General features: G+C 39.2%; 1 protein-coding gene across 2 annotated transcripts; it reads left to right on the top strand.

Moving 5' to 3' along the window:
• The first annotated feature begins 1,327 nt into the window (after positions 1 to 1,327).
• On the top strand, positions 1,328 to 3,400 carry LOC149817575 (P53/DNA damage-regulated protein). Of its 2 annotated transcripts, XM_089984912.1 has the most exons (4): positions 1,328 to 1,387; positions 2,592 to 2,682; positions 2,766 to 3,033; positions 3,132 to 3,400. In XM_089984912.1, exons 2-4 carry the CDS (start codon positions 2,599 to 2,601, stop codon positions 3,278 to 3,280), a joined length of 501 nt encoding a protein of 166 aa, XP_089841038.1. In that variant the 5' UTR covers positions 1,328 to 1,387; positions 2,592 to 2,598; the 3' UTR covers positions 3,281 to 3,400. The 2 variants fall into 2 exon arrangements, with proteins under 2 accessions (XP_089841038.1, XP_089841039.1); XM_089984913.1 differs by lacking the exon at positions 1,328 to 1,387.
• The last annotated feature ends 14,469 nt before the right edge of the window (positions 3,401 to 17,869 follow it).

Genomic DNA, 17,869 nt, shown 5'->3' with positions numbered 1-17,869 from the left:
AAAATCATAAATCTTGGATTTTTTGGCAAAATATCTGCAATAAAAAATAATTAAAAATTATAAAAAATTATTTTTTATAAGAAAATATTAATAAAAAATATTTAAAAATAAAAATACATGCTTTTTTTTACAATAAATAGCTGTTTAAAATGTAAATATCACGTTTAAATCACGGTATTTATGTTTTTTCATAAATCTCGCAAGAAATTGCCGTTTTAAACTTTCAGGCAATTTCTTGCTAGATTTTCATAAGTCTCACGATATTTGTCACACTGACTGCCACCAACTGGCAGTTTCCAAACAAGGCCTCAAAAGAAAAGGAGATCTCCTCGTTACTAAGGTGAAACAAACATACCAACGGGGGCCTCCGCTTGTCTTGCAGGATCCAGTTAGTGTTGGGACGTTGCAAGTTCGATCCACAATGGTATATAGTTGTACAACTGGTAGTGGTCTGCCTAATAGGGGTGTCAATGGGTTGGGTTTACCCAGACCCAACCCAAACCAAACCCTATGGTGATAAATAAGAAGATCTGATTAAGACCTGGGTCCGGACTCAAAAGTCTGATTAGTACATCCACCCCGGTATAGTTTGTGAAATTTTATACCAGACTCGGGCCCAACTCGAGTTCCCATTAAGACCCCAATTTTTCAATGTAAACATGATAAAAAGTATTGTTTTACATGTATGACCCGAGTCTGGTTCATGTAGTGTTTATAGGGTTTGGGTATGATTTTTCTTATGATTGGTTCGATTAAGCTTGGGTCCGTACCATAGTGACAAACGTTTTAAACGGCAATTTCTTGTTTCTCAAAAGCTCACCAGAAATTGATTTTTTTTTATAAGTCACATGTTTTTTTTAACAAAATATCAGCAATAAAAAAATAAATTAAAAATATATAATTTATTTTTTATAAAAAATATTAATAAAAAATATTTAAAAATAAAAATACATGTTTTTTTTTCACGATAAATAACCGTTTAAAACGTAAATATCGTGTTTAAATCGCGGTATTTATGTTTTTTCATAAATCTCACGAGATTTTGAAAATCTCGCACGAAATTGCCGTTTTAAACTTTCAGGCAAATTCTCGCGATATTTTCACAAGATTTTAATAAATCTCGCAATATTTTGTCACTATGGTCCGAACTCGATACCATTCCCGAAAATCGAAACCAGGTCTGGTTCTACCTGGGTCGCAACCAAACCCGACCCGTTGACACCCCTACTGCCTAACCCCAGCTTTCTCTGTCGAACATCCCTTCGGGAATTAGGCGGTGGGGCCCACCTAAGTTAAATGGCAGATGGCGATTACCGGTCTCCTTCCCACCGCGCATCGTCCCCCATCCATCGGTTCTTCCTGCGATCCCTACCATCGCTAGAAGAGGGTTCGATCTTCTCCTTCTTTCTTTGCTTTTTCTTTGTGTCTGTGTGGTGAGGTTATTATTGGTAGTACCGTAGAAGTTCCAGGGGCAACCCTTCTGATAATTTTTAGGTTTTTTTTTGTCATTTTAGGGATTTACTGTCCTCTGTTTCATCTTCTTTCCCGCTTGCTTCACATACCCTTTCTTTGGTTTTTCTCTTGCTGCTAATGAATTTGTAACTGATCTGTCTCTCTCATCGAGTTTTGCTTATGTGGTCGTAAAAGTTTGGTCGGATTGGTTATTCTGGTAGTTAATACTCATATACTGAGCTTTCCATGGTACTGGGAGCTACGATAAGGCACACAATTCAAGCCATTTGTTTATTTGGGTCAGAAACAGTTTGCTTGGATGATGTACACCAAACAGTTTGCTTGGATGATGTACACCAAATATTTGTTAAAATGATTAAGAGAAATGCTGCTTGTCCAGCTTCCACTGTTGATGAATGTGCTAGACTCGACGGTAACGGAGATATTTGTTCGATCGTTGTGGTTCTTCTTTATGGGACTTTTGAGGAACGGGAAGTTGCATGTCAACTGTTTGTTGTAATGCCTGAAAGAGATGACATATCATGGATCAGCATGATTTTGTCTTGCGTGTAATTTGACCCTTAATTAATTGTTTACTTGTTTCTTAAAACTTGTGTCTAGATTTTTAATGATGCTAACTTCTAGCTGAACGTCCTTTTTGAGTTGGGGATGTAGAATCTATAAAGTAGCCAATTCTGTCCAAATTAAAAAAAAATGGATTGGGTAGGGAATGACTTTATTTAAATTTTTTATTCCTTGCATAATTCCATTGATTGTTGTTTTAGTTGCCTCGTGTGTTGCAATACGCTCTTGAGAGGGTTTTGAATGTACTTTGTAAGTTTTGTACTTGAATGGCTTGTTATATCATGTAATTTATTGGCAGTGAACGTACATATTTTTTCAGGTAGAACCAAACATGACCTGTTTTCAAAGTAAAAAAACCAAATAAAACCAATAAAAATAAAAAGCCAGAAAATTAAATAGTTGGTTTATATCCAAAACACACCCATAATTGCATTTATAAGTTAACACAATTAAGAGGAAGCTATGAACATTGTCTTGGATTCTCTTTGTATTTGGTTGCTTAATTTATTTCCTCTATCTTTCTAAACCAACCAAAAAGAAAAAAAAAATTGCAGAAACAATATGGATCCTGGCATGAGGCGTCTGCAACAAACTCTCATTGAGACTGAAACTGAAGCAGAGCATCTTCTTCTGGCACGGCATCAGGTGGGATGGGTTGGGTTGGAATCGATGTTTAGGTTTCCTTAAAACTTACATGCTCTGCTGACTTTGTTATGGCTTGTCTGCAGCTTGTTGAAAATGATAAGTTGAGGAATGGAAACCGAGAAGCTTTAACAGCATTGCGTAGGAGAGCTAACACTACCAAGAGTAGCGTACCATCTCCATTTGAGTCCATGATGAAATCTGCCTTGGGTAATGAATCTGGTCCCTTGGTGAAGGAGATTTGTCGAACATGCGGCAGCCACGATCCGAAGGAGCATACCTGGATGATGTTTCCTGGATCAGAAACTTTTGCTCGCATACCCTTTCATGCTGCTCATTCCATTCTGGAGAAAGGTGAATTCTGCTTGTATCTTATTTGATTGATCCTCCTTTAGTTGGTATTTGTTCTTAAGGTGGGGGTTTATTTACTTGCTTGTGATATGTCAATGCAGATCAAGAGAAGCTGGATTACGAATCAAATAAACTGCAAAGCCTTGTGAAAGAGAAAGCCTTTCATATCTCAGAGAAAGGGGCTCTATCTGACAAGATCAGTCCAGGAGTTCTCAGATCATTAGTGACTCTAGAAGACAATTCTAGGTGAACTTTATTGTTAGCGGATTAGAACCTTGGCATTCAGGATTTTGTGTATCAATTAATAGTTTAATACTAACAACATAATTTTGATTCGCTTAATTGGCTTTTGTTTGGTTTGTTCCTGCTATTCTTGTTTTGTATAGTTAGTGTTCTTTTATTTGTACTGCAATTAGCCCATTGTTCTAAGGGTCCTGGTGTTTTTATCATTTTCAAATGATCATGCTCCAGTGTGCTGGTCTCTTTTCTCACTGGCCGACCCTTAACCTTGGCAATTATCTTTGGATCATCAATAGATTTTGTTTTTTCTCCGATCCGCAAGCTGGGGTTTGGCAGACCCCTTACCAAATAAAACCAGTTAATTGCATATCAAATACACATTACTTATCTCCCTCTATGAGGGGCTGCCAGTCAGGGTGGTGATCTTTCCAAAATATTCAAACCACTAATTTTCCTAATTGTCTGGCCAAAAATGTGGGTTGCTTTTCCTTACACTGTACACCTGAGTGAATTCTGTTAAAAATCAATGACATGCTTTTGACACAGTTTGGAATGGTCTCTTCGCATTGTTCCCTTCCAAATTCCTCTTGACTGAATTCACCATATCTGGGCGACATTTTTCAATAACCACTTTTGATGCTGAATCGTGTTCCTGTAGAATATCCAACCATTCGCCATCTTCCTTACAGCCATCAAAAGAAAGGCTTCCTGCTTCCAAAAAGTGGCCTTGGTGATTTCTAATCACGTACCCCACGTGCCATTTTCTTTGAAATTCTCCATGAATATTCACTTTTATCCAGCCAGCTTTAGGTGCAGATCGCTCTCCATCTCCATGGTAGTCGACTGTCTTTTTTAAATAAACCATGGTAGTCGACTGTCGTCATTCTTCGAAATCTTCATGACATGTTCCCTTACTGTTTTTAAAGCTTGTTCTGCAAGCATCTAGGAGATCTGCTGCTGTCCCCAAAAATCACTTCATTCCTAACCCACCATGTCTTCCATGTCATTATTTGAAAACAAATGTTCCAACTGGACTGCATCTTCTCTAACCGAATTTTACTGACAGACAATCCGCGAGGGCCTCCTTAATACTCCTTTTGCCAGGCCATCTTTTCCCAAAGAAATGCACAACCTGTTTAGCCCATTGGCAGTCCAGGAATATGTGGTCATGAGATTCCTCCTACCGACCACAAGGATAACACCTGCTGGGAAGTTGAACACCAAGTTTCTTCAGTCTCTCTTATGTGGGCAATTTACCCTCCCCGATGACTCAAGGAAAGAATCCTTTGCTCTAAATAAGGTGGAAAATTGGATGCTCCTGCCCTGTCTTTCTAATCAGTCCAACATTATGCACCACTGATTTTTGAAGCCCTTGAAAAAGATGCTTACATGTTGCAAATACGTAATCCAATTACTAAGCAAATCAAATAGATCAGATCGGTCGGCGCTTTCCTAGAGTTTGTAGCTTGTACATTCGGTTTTAGAGAAAACATCCAAACCAACTGAACTCATGAATGGCGGTCAGCCTCAAAGAGTGTTTACTGGTGTAAATATAGCTCGTTTTGTGGTGTCATCCATTTTTTTGATATGATTAGAATACATAATGTAAGCAGAGATTAGCAGACTATAGTTCCCTATGGCTTAAGTCCATCAAGAACACCAAAACTCTCATGTTAAGATACCGCACGCAGAGATTGTGAGCAGGTGATTTTTATGCATACTTATACCCAATATTTCTAGAAACAGAATTTCTATTAACTGGGGTTGCATAGGTTCCTAATTAATTCACTAGCTTGATTAGTAGTGTTATATAGGAGGGTTAACAACAAAGTTTCCTAGTGGCTAAAGGATGCAAATGGATCGGACACAGGCAAATCATGGCATCCAAATCCTAAATGCATGCAATGGGACCATATCTGAGTCTGGATCAGAATGATTTCCAATGTGATTATTGAATCTGGATCCAAAATATAAATGACAATACTGGATCCAGCAGAAAAGGACTAACAACAAGGTCTGTGCAGGTAAGAAAGGCAAACAGATTAGATTTTATCTAACATAAAACATCAAAGCTAATCTGAAACAATCCATTTAAATTGGATTAATTCATATTCAGATCTTATTTTTAGGATCAGTATCTAGAAATAATGTGCTGGATTCAGGCCTGGCATCCAACCAAGTTGCTTCAATTGCTTGTGTTTTTCCATTTTCTTACGTGCATAAATGAAGACTCTCAGGGGTCCAGTGAGACAACTGCATAGTTATGTCGCACTATAATAACTGAGGGGTCTTGTTCGAATCTTGCCGAAGTTATCCTCTTCCAGCTTGCTTATCAAAACAAAGCCAGTTGCGCTAAAAACAGTAAGGGCTCTGTTGATCCAGTGAGTCCGCTTGCTTTAAATTGGACAACTTTTTTTCTTCTCCATAGGCAAGCTAGGGGATAGCCACCGTGGGATTCGAACCCGAGATTCATTGGTTATGATGTGAACCATCCATCTGTCCCATTCACCGTGCTTCAAATTGGTCAATTGTTACAACAAAATGGAAGAACTTGCAACATAGGCCTGTTTTTTAAACGTACTGCATTTTCGTTTATCCTGTAAGAAGAGAAGTAACTCAACACTATGTAACAAATATCAGCAAAATATTAATGATATGATTAAAACATGAATGACCCTGTCTTAGGTTGATGGGGGTGACTGCTAGCCCCCTGATCAGTGTAATCATGCTACACGGACCCATATATATATATATATATATATATATATATATATATATATATATATGAACAGAAACAGAATCACCTTGATACTAAACTGGATGGATCTAAACTGGATGGATCTGATTGAAAATAGGAAGATCTAGGATAAGTGGCCAACCTCCTGGGAAGAGTGATATGCATGGACCAGGTGAGTAAGGATGCAACTCTGTGGACCGCTCGTTCAGACCCTTCTCAAAGGAACCGTACATGACACTCATGTCATACGGCTCCTTCCCAGAAACTGGACCTCCCACTTTGACCAATGGGTCCTCGCATGAAAGTTCCTTTTTATTCCTTTTGAATGATGAAAGGGACTTCATCCAAAAAAGAGCCTAAAGGGTTTCATAGACTTTTATAGGACTAAGTCTAACATTTCTTGTACATGCATAGGGTTACCGGCTAGTTAAATAAAATTTTATTTCATTCAAAAGAAAAAAAAATGCATGACATTTTGTAGAACCTTTATGATCTCAAAATGACACAATTCACCTGTTTTGCAAATACAGTACTTTTATCAGGCTATAAGGAAAAATATGAAAGTATAAAAAAATATAAAAACAAAACATCTTCATACTATTTAACCTGCTCTTTCTATTACTTAGCACTCAAATGCCCGTCAAAATAGATTCATGTGCACCATAACGGCACCCTAGCACTGATTCAGGCTATGTTTGGGAGCCTTGAATCTGCCACTGTGTTTGTGGTTTTGGCCATGCTCTCATACTCTTTTGCTGCTTGGAGCAGTGGCGTTGCTAAAGCAATGTGTTGGGACTGGTGTTGGCAGGCCCAACACCACATTTTTGGCAACTCCATCTCTCAACATCACATTGGCAAAGCATTATTTTGTCTAGGGATGGCATTGGACCCAGGTGGGGGACAAGGTCTCAACCCCTGCCCGGTTTCAAAATCTGAACCTTCAACCCTGCACGGGGATGGATTTTAACCTCCACCCTCGCCTCCATCCCCATTTCATGTCCTTCATCCCCAGTCTAAACGGGGGCGAGGCAGGGCGGGAGGCCATTTCCCCTTAATCTATAGTCATCCCTTAAAGGACTGGGGATGGGGCAGGGCTAGGCAGGGATTGGGACAGGACAGGGAAAAGCCCCGCCTCCATCCCCACATGGGGATAGATTTTAACCTTCATCCCCGCCTCCATCCCCGTTTCATGCCCTTCATCCCCGGTCCAAACGGGGCGAGGCAGGGCTCCGCCCCATTGTCCCCCGGTCCACTGCCATCCCTAATTTTGGCAACACTGAAACCGTCTTTTCATTCCATTGCAAGGCTCCCAAACATAGCCTCAGTTGCATGCATCAAAAGCCCAACTCTAGTCATAAGTCAGCTCAGCACATTATATAGTCTAAATAACATAATATAATATGTAAGCTAATTAATTAAGATTTTTAAAAAATTAAATTAAAAGACATGAGATCAACGTTTAACTTAATAATCACAATTAATTACTAAAAGGACCTCCAAATCTCACACTCAACATCCTCATTAGCCCCGGTGGCCGGCCGGTCGTCCCTTGCAGTGAGAAGCTGGAATGCTGGAGATTGCGAGGACATGTGCGGCACCTGCATCAGGTCGAGCGTGGTTGTGACTGCCAGGCACATGCCCATGCCATTGTCGTGTGCCGACCCCGGCTGGAATGAATGCAGGCCAACCGGAGGGGACCGGGCATTGAGGGCCTGAGAGACCAGGAACTGCTGTTGCTGCTGCGGCTGCTGGTGGTAGTGTAAGCGCATCGCAGAGGAGGCCGGGTTAGGGGACGGCACGTGGGAGATGGACAAATCGGCCTCGGGCGAGATGAGTCGCTTGGAGAGGGTGGCGGCTCGGTTCTCGGCGATTAATTCGCGTAGGGCCGCGCTAGATCGCGAGGAGAGGTCGGAAGGTGGGGCCCAGGACGGCGAGCTTTTGGATGACAGAAGAGAGAGAGCACGTCCTGCTGACGATGAAGATGACGTGTTGTAGGCCAATGGGAGCCTGCCACCCATTATTCGATTTTCTGCATCCAAATATATTGTTTCCAAAAGAAAAAACTCACGTCAGGATGTGTCAGAAAATTACGCCCTTATCTGTCACCAAAATAACTTTCATGCCATTTGCTCGAGTCCTTAGTAGTCTCAGCGGCAAGGGTATGTTGGTCATTTTCAAAATAGGAGGGACAGTAGCATTAGTGCTGAAAACTTTTAAAATATAATACTTTTGGCTCTTTTCACAGAAATTACGAATCTACCCACACGCGTGCATGTGTACATCAACTTCACAAGAAAGCTTAATACATGGACACGACACTAATATAGAGTATAAAGTGTATGACGTCACAGTGATTGGTGGACTGTTTAGTTTGCTGATATTGTTATGTTTCGTTGTCATGTGAAGGATTGAGAATAACCGGCAGGACCCCCAAATAACATATCTCAAAGTGGTGGAATCGTTCTAATAGGTGTCTTTTTCAAGTTCTTACACTATAAAATCATATATGGTTGAAAGACAAAAGTAGATGTAAGTGTTTTGTATCATATGAAACAAAGAGTCTGCAACCAATCACCATCATGTCAATGGACCAACTACACTTCCTGTATATCCATCCAATTGATCATCACCATGCATACGGATATGTGCAAACCAGCCAAAAAGCAAGCAACTTTCAACACCACCCACAGCAGAAAAGGGTTAAGCAACTCTAAGCTGGATGGCAGTGGACCAGCACAACTTTTTTAAAGCATCCCCACATGCCATAGTACGTAAAAACATACCAACAAATGCCAAAGGGATGTGTATGAAAAGTTGAACAAGTTTCAAACAGTACTCATGACTATACAGTGGCTGATGGTGTTAGACAATTGATTCAAAAAACAATATGCAAGAAATATAACATCACCCATTGAACTTCCAAAAGGTGGCAATAATTCACTACCACATGCACACCAAGATGAGCAAGCAAAAGATACGTTAATAAGTCCATATTTATCTGCTACCTAGACTCATATAAAGAGGATAGGATGGTACCATGGTAGTACCCTGACTTGAGATGCAACCTTCTGTCTTCTCTTAAAGCTTCCTTATCATTGATAATATGGTGGTTGTCAAGATGGTGTTGGCGGTATAATATTACATAGCTGGTGCCAGTCACACCACACTCCTGCTCCCTTTTTACTTTGGGTGAAGGTGTGAAAGTCAGGATCTAAAGAGAAACAGCTACTCAAAGACTACGACTAAGCTGAGTGATCCAAACCATTTTGTCCGATCGAACAAGGGTAAACGGTCCAGGTTAAACCAACTTTATAGATAAATATTCTGATAACATAAGACCATCCTTATTACCACTAGTGATTGAGTAATGATCAGATCAAACAAATAATTTCACAATATAAGACCATCTGTATTACTACCACTCTTACTACTACAGGTGTTACTCGCAACACACAATCTGCCACTTCCAACATGATTAACGCTATCTCACCAATTTCACCATCACAACCTCGTATGGCACTCACCATCACAATCACTTGTAGCTCTCACCTTCACAACCATGTATACCAGTTTTTCCATTTTTTATTGAACAGCTGGGAGATTATATGCCCCCCCCCCCTCCAAAACCACTCGGTACATCACACTGAGAGGTTGGATCCGGCACCCAATTAGGAAGTTTGTCCTTTCCAGATTAAGTGATCTCCATCCCTGTTAATACAATCAAGAAGATAACAAAGTGACAAATCAGATCTCCTTTGAAGGAGCTCACATCGATGTATTATGATATCTCAGCTCTTTTTTTTTGGATGATAAGGAACACTCACCAAAGTGAGGAAAACCCCGAGAGGGGCCCATTACATCGCCCCTCTGAAAGCTATGGACGCACCCGTGCACTAATGGGGTTTGATCCGGTGCCTTCTTCTCAGCACCCTCAGAACCACCCAAGACCCAACCTGAAACCTACAATCTCGCTTTGTTTTTCTTTTTAACCGTCCCCCTTCCCACCCTCAGCAGCAGAAGGAAAGCAAAGAAGAGAAAGAGAGAGGTACCACCTTCACTTTCTTCTTTTTTATATTCTCTAAATTGCAGAGAGAGGCGGTGTGAGTGGGATTACGATTGAGGAGAGAGGGAGAGAGAGGCGGTGGGATAAGGGTTACAAAGAGAGAGACGTGGGTGATGGTTAAAAAAGAGTGGAAGAAAGAGGTAGTGGGGTTGGGGTAAACAAGATAGAAGAAGGGATATATATATATATATATATATATATATATATCCCTTATATATATATATATATATATATATATATATATATATATATATATATATATTCTTTAAATTATATTTTATCTTTTTATATATTAAATTGTTTCCATAACAGCATTTTTTTGAAATTGCTGTCATACCCCGTACTTATGTGACATAGGGCAGAGAAGATTTAGTTTGGCTTGTTTTGGGTTTTGGGTCTTTTTGAAAATTATAAGGGCAAATTGGGGAAGTAGGTTATAGGAGGCTATATAAGCCAAAGTATGCATGAAATATGGAGTGAAATACCAGTGTGGAACTCTCTTTCTTCTCTCTCACGTCTTTTCTTCCCCTATCGTCGTCTGCTGCCTTTGTCTTCTTCCTTGTCTCTTTTCCATACCAGTGTGGAACTCTCTTTCTTCTCTCTCACGTCTTTTCTTCCCCTATCGTCGTCTGCTGCCTTTGTCTTTTTCCTTGTCTCTTTTCCTTCTTGCCTCACCAATCTTCAACTTAATCATTAATTCGCTCAGCCACCTGAGTTGAACTAGAAGTTGGTTCAGCCAAGTAAAGACCATCGTTACCAACGGGGACTCAGCTAAGAGCAGCTACTGCACGTCACCTTATGATGGGACGTTGCAGGTTCAAAACCCAATAATATAGTTGTATAACTGGTAGGGATGTGCCTAACCCCAGCTTGCCTTACAAAAAAAACAAAAAAAAGAAGACCATCGTCTCCACTCAGCCGATCCTCCAAAGCGCTCTCTAATTAAGAACCCGGCAGACCTCTAGCTGTCTAACTCACCATTTCTGGTGAGTACGATTTGGAGCTCAGGCCTCTTTCTGGTCCCTGAGCATTCTCAGCAATTAGGACCAGTGTACCTAGAGCATTGGTCCCTTTTGCTCATTGGAGGCGCCGAAACCGATCTCACCAGCTAGCTGCAGCCAGCCATCCCGACCCGTCAGCATTACTGGAGCAGCTCCGGTCATTCCAGCGACTTTCCAGTCAAGCGCTGGCCATTATGGGGTACCCATGAACCCTGTACATCACTTGGAGGGGTCTCAGCCCAGAGACTCCCTCTTTACCGAGCACAATATCTATAGGAAGCAAACTGACTCCCACCGCACCCTTCTGCGCATGGCCTTGTGTGCCGAGGCTTTGGTGTGTGCAACCTAGCCCTAGCTGAGCGCACACCACTAGAGCCGCTTATTATATCTTATGACCAAACTCACCAGATCAATCATGTAATGGGAAATGCTGACCTCTTAATATAGCCATTACCATGATTTGACTTTTGAACAATCACAAATAGGTTCAGAATTACATGCAACAAAATTATAATGATCTAGTTGGAATGGAATGGGCAACCTGGTGGCACAACACAACTGAAACGGAAACAAGAGAAATAAACAGTAATGAATTTCCAAGTGATCCAGACAGATGAAAGAAGGAAAACCTCTTAGACTGGGAACTTCTAGTGACAAAAATAGGGTGATCTGATTGGAACTGGATAGACAATCTGCTGGCATAACACAACCGAACTGGAATAAAAAGAAATAAACTAATGAATTTCCAAGAGATCCGGACAGATGGAAGTAGGAAAACTTCCTACACTAGAACTTCTAGTGACATAATCAATTTATGAGAGAAAAACCAGTTGGGACTAGGCAGGGGATAAGCATGTTTCCTCTACTAAAACTTTGCAGCCTTGTCATATTGATATTTGCACAAACATTAGCCTGTGCAAACATGTGGGGGCGTGTGCACACACATGAATATGAATACTCCATGCATGCTGCCACAACATTTGCCTATTTAGCGTAGGAATTGCATTATTTCTGATCTCTCATGAAAGTAGACCCATTAGCAAGTAGTACTTTCACAATTCACTTAATAAAATCAGTATTAAATATAAAACAAGAACAGAATTCAAGCTAGCGTTTATCCTCTAGTAGGGTTCGCATCGACTAAGATGTCAAATCACATGACAACTGATGAACATATTCAAATTAATACTTTTGTAGCTTGAACACCATAACTAGGATCACAACTTAAGCAAAAGGTGTGCAACATAGAAATTGAAATAAAAATATTCAATGCATTTCATATTTCATAATTATTATTAAATTATTGAGCACATGAATGCATCCAAAGAATGATCATATTAATAATAGAATTAATTTTAGCAATCCAAGTAATTACCATTTTCAAATTTCCCTTCCCATTATTGAACAATTTTGAAAGTGTACTAGTACACATGGGGCAGAAATCCAACAACCTTTGTCAATTTTCATCATGCAACTGATTTCACCACCATTAGAGTTTGGAATTGTATTGCCCGCTGGACAAGGTCAATCATGCCCAGGTTGCACAAGCCATTAGAAAGCACGTCTAAGAATCCACATAAAGGTTGTTTACAGTTCCATATTGCATTCTAAGTCGATAGTTATAAATGTAAACTAAATATAGATGACAACTAGTTTAATATTGGACACAACTGCCAATGAAATGGAGGACGTCCCCCACAAAAACCATTGATTGGATGTCCCCATCATTCATAGACAAAACATAACCAAAAATTTGCAAAAGCTATTAAGCAACTTGGTAGCAAGAGTGAAGTATCAATCACACACACACACACACACACACACACAGCACAACTCCACAAAATTAAATAAAGATGAGAATAATATAAGATAGGAAGTGACAAATAATAATTAAGGTTATATCATAATCTTAACAGCAAAAGAAACTTGAGAATTTCAATCCTACGTTGGTGGTATGCTTTCCTAAGGGCACGCTTGGAAGAGAGAAAAACTCTCATAGGAAAAGAAAGTTTTGCCTATGAGAGTTTTTGTTATGAGAAAGTTTCTAAAAGAAAGTTTTTCGCTTGTTTGTGTAACATGAGAAAAACAGATTGGGAAAATGTGAAAAAAATGAGAGAGGAAGAGGAGGGTGGTGGTGATGGTGGTGAGATGGATGGTAGTGGTGATGGTAAGTGGTGGTGGTGGTGAGATGGGTGGTGGAGAGTATAAAAATAAATTTTCTCTTGGTTGGAAACATTCGTCCCCCCCCCCCCATGGAGGATGTTTCCTATCAAAAAGTGTACTTAGAAAAATTCTCTCAGCGAAAGTCTCTTGTTTGGAAGGGTCAAAAAATCTGTATGAATTTTCTATTTTGCATCACTTTTCCTACATCTTTCTCGCTTCCAAACGTGCCCTAACTAAAGACAACCAAATGTTTAACATACCCTATATGAAACTAGCAAAACAGTTCATAGGTCATAACTATGACAATTAGCCATAACAATTACCACGCCCAGTAGCAACAAACATGTTTCACTAGCAACCTACAAGAGATTAAATGGAGGCCATTTGGAGAAATTGATCAAGAGAAAGAATGAAAATACCTTGCTGAGAAAAGTGATTTTGATTTATATAAAGAATTAAAAGCTTTTGATTGGATTTCATAGTACAGAACTATCACAAGTGCATGCCACATGATTTCTTTTTCAGCATAAATATTCATATCAATGACCTAGTATTTTATTCAATATATGGTTCATTTTTCCTGTCAAATATTTGAAAATAACAGTCTGGCTGTTGTGTCCATGAAGAATTGTGCAATATGAAATGTGTGATATCTTGAGCGAGCATTAACTATGCACCAAGAGTATCATCCTTATAAGACCAAGAAGAAAAACTTCAAGTTCCCTACTTCAGCTACTGTAGCCTTGAAAAAGCAATGACTAGATTGAATATACAACATTATGTTTTCGGGTGCATTTGAATACAACAACAAATAGTCTTGATGGACTATTTGTCCCACTTTTATAGGGCTCGACCACCTTATAGACAAAAACAGAAAATATTACACATCTTTTTGTGTAAGCAGCAGGACTATTTTTCCTTGATTTTCCACTTGGACTAATATTCAGTGGACTATTTTTTGGTTCATTAAAATGTGCCCTTCATGTATAAGTAGGAGAAAGCGAGACACAAACATCACCCGACGGGTTAAAGACGGTTAACATAGCAATAACTCCCGTGTGGTTTCATATTATTGTCTCCTATTCACAAAGCATTGGTAACAAAATAATGGTAATCTCTGAGCCACTATTGTAATAGATGATAGGCTCCGATGTTGCAATGCCAGATATTGGATCTCAAGCCTATGATGGATGTCATGACCACATCAGCAACATAGTCAAATAAGCTAATTAAAAGGTCAAGAATGGCATTTGGTAATAAACATAGAATGATTCTAGAACCAAGGAGAATTAGCCATAAAATAACGGACAAACTAACAAAGGGGCTCCGAATTCAAGAATGTTAAGCTTCAATGCCAAATACTGAGAGCCAAAGAAAGAATGTAGCTGAGAAGGCAAGATGAGAATGCTAAAAGTTAGGGCATGTTGGAAACCGTTAAACCTAGATGAAGTAGATGGTTGTCCTTAGAAAATCAAGGATTGTTTTCCCGGGGAGAACAATGGGAGAACTTTCAAAAGGATATGATCTTGATTTTAGCTCTCTCTTTTTTTCCTCAAGCTTTAGGAAGAGTTTTCTCACATAAGAAAAAGAAGAAAAAAGTGTCCAACTTTCTCAGATACTTTAGCAATGCGTGATGGTTGCAACCATCCACTTGGTGTTCCTATGATTCCCTCCTATACAAGAGCCATTGCAAAGTAAGCCATACAGATGAGACTGTTAAATTTTATACACACACACATATATATATACTTATGTATATGTATTGTATATGTATATACATGTGTGTGCATATATGTATTATATATGTATATATATTTTGTAAACTATTTTCTTTTTCTTTTGTATTTTATTTTTGTTCCTTTGACTAGTCAACCTAGAGTTGACTAGGCTTTGACTAGCTCTCTCTAGTGTATATAAAAGGGGGTGAACCCCTCATTGAATGTAATGTTTCTTGCATATTTATGATAACAATAAAATATTGTTTTTTAATATTCAAGCCTTTTTTGTGGGATTTGTGAGTGTGCCTATAGAGACCACTTTTTTGCTTGTTCACTTTTGGTTTTGGGTGGACTTTTGCTTATGATCGAAGATGCTTTGGTTCTTTACATGGTATCATAGCCTCATGCTTTTAGAACTTGAAGATAGTATTGTTCGTCGGTTCGTGAGATAGTGTTCTTCTTACACTCTTCTTACAAGCCTCCTTGCTCATTATTGTCATGAACCGAGACATTAAACCTATGTGTCCTAAGCTAAAGAAAAGGGATGAAAATAATTATATAGAAAAAAAAGTGGCTACGATTGAAATACCTCAAGAGACTAAGTGATGTGGACTCGGTGAACACCGATCCACGATCCACGATCCACGATCCAAGATCCAAACAGATCTTAACACGCGTGGAAGCTTTCACGAAGATGAGTCTGAATAGATGGTCCAAAGGGAAGTTGTGCACGATTCGCACACCTTTCCAACGAATCCAAAATCATTGGATTCGGATCAGAGGTGTCTGTTCCACAGACTCGAGACTGGGACGGACAAACAAACCTATGATAGACTTTCGGACTCTGCGGACAGTCTGTTCGAAGGGGTTTTTGACCCCTCAAACGATGGATTTTGCAAAAACTACCAACAACGAAAACGTAGGTCAGATCCAAACCTTTTCAAGGAACTAAGATTTGAATTTTTTTGAGTTTTCTATGAGTCTCTACAAATTTTTGAATTCTTTAAAATGGCATGAGATATTGATTAATGAATTAAATTTCTAACTATTCATCAACAACAACAAAGATTGATATTTTTGAGACACACAAACGAAGATTCAGCTAGAACTCTGAACATGAATGTTTTAGATCTAAGTTCTAGCTTTCCATAGAATCAAACAAATTGATTTTTTATTCAGGGAATCTCAAGATAACTAAAAAATACTGAACACCTCCAAGTGTGTTATGAACCAAACAGGTGACAATGAAATCCTGTCAGCCCGAGACTTTGTCAGTACTTTTCAAGGGTCTATAAGGCTGATTCATGCAATGACCTCAACTACAAAGTTGTAGATGATCGTCTTAGCTTTCCGAAAAGCTAAAGAACACTAGAAACCGACCAGTATCGAGACCGATACGATTGTTTCTTTGGAGTCATTTCTGACAACTCAGAATTCGGGAATTCGGGTTTTGACAGGAAACCGAGTTATGTAATAACAAGTAAAACTGAATATTTTTGTGAACAGTAGAATCAATTCGTAACATGAAATACTTCTAAACATTCAATAAAAAAAAACACCAAATAACCTATTGCAACTTACAAGCAATATGCTATGAGAGAAACAAAACACATGAAAAAAAATAAAAAAATGAAATGAAGGGACAAGTGAACCAGCGATTTTTTTATCCGGATGAAAATGACAATGGGATGTCGTTGAGAAGCAGCCGACACCAAACTGAAAACACTACGAACTGCAGCTTGAACGATCACTTTGAGGGCCAGCAACCACAAATCTCAAGTTTTCACTACAGGGCAAGGTCGATCTTCTCAAGATCACCTTCCACGCACAAATGAGCCTCAAACTTTCTTTCACCCAAAGAAGTTTTCTCTCTAGAACTAGCCACACAGCAAGAATTTTTTTCAAAATGAGAAGCCACCCCCACCCCTTGGTCGACCTCCCTTCATTAATAAGCTTGGATCTTGAGGAAGAGCCACATTAAAGAGGAAAATGGCCTTCTCAAGCATAGCATAACCCACAATTTTGACTAAGCTATTTTTGGCTAAGGACCATTAAGAGGTCCAACAGCCATATTGACTTGGAATAGTCAAGGCCAGATTTGAATGAGGTCCAAGATGGTCCACTCCAAATGGCCAACTAGTTCCATTGAAATAGATCAAGATCTGGATCCAAATTATGCGGCAAATTGGATCCTGCAAAAAAAAATGCATTAGAAAAATGCAATTGTGAAAAATAAAAACTACTCGCATTCGCCGTACACCCTCTAGTGCCACAAAAGAATCCTACAAGGCACCAGAACTATCCGGATCCGTAGAATCTGGCTCCTAAAAAAAATAAAAAATAAAAATTACATGAAATAAAGTTTGTAGACAAAATATTCAAAAATTATGATATCATGGAAGAATCTAGAGAAGGATCACGGAGAGCATCGACTAAACTGCAGATCTACTAGGACAAGAGACATCCAGAAAGTGTGTGGATCGCCTTGGGTAGCGATGCTCAGATCGGGTTTGGAGAGTTGGATTGGGTCCAACTCCGCTTCTGAACTCTGAATCCTTGGATGCTCTGCATCACTAAAGACGTTAATAACTCTCAAGATTCATCCAATGGAATATCTAAGTCCTTGTCTCAATTGGTAGAAGCTCTCCAACCACTTCTTAGAAGGTCATCTTCTTCAACTAGAGTTGTGATCTCATCCTACTCCAACCCCAATAAACTTTCTTGGCTCCTTGATTTTGATGCATCTTTTCACATGATCGCAAAATCATGATATACTATCTGAATCTCACTTCAACTCAAGTGTGTTAAATGTTCCGATAGTATATCTCTTGAAATTAAAGAGAAATAAATTTTTTTGAGAAAAATCTTTCAAACACAAAGAAATTATTTATTCCAAAAATTAGATACATTCCCATAT

Source organism: Nuphar pumila, chromosome 13, assembly GCF_984573655.1.
Source record: "Nuphar pumila chromosome 13, dmNupPumi1.hap1.1, whole genome shotgun sequence".
Lineage (NCBI taxonomy): Eukaryota > Viridiplantae > Streptophyta > Magnoliopsida > Nymphaeales > Nymphaeaceae > Nuphar > Nuphar pumila.
Note: the sequence above shows the minus strand (reverse complement) of the source record. Positions and strands in the feature narration are given on the sequence as shown.

Bases quoted from the DNA above. Each gene is read 5' to 3' on its own strand.
- LOC149817575 (XM_089984912.1), top strand. From the start codon at position 2,599: ATGGATCCTGGCATGAGGCGTCTGCAACAAACTCTCATTGAGACTGAA. The intron at 2,683-2,765 runs GTGGGATGGGTT...GCTTGTCTGCAG, and splicing joins TTCTTCTGGCACGGCATCAG to CTTGTTGAAAATGATAAGTT. The intron at 3,034-3,131 runs GTGAATTCTGCT...ATGTCAATGCAG, and splicing joins TCATTCCATTCTGGAGAAAG to ATCAAGAGAAGCTGGATTAC.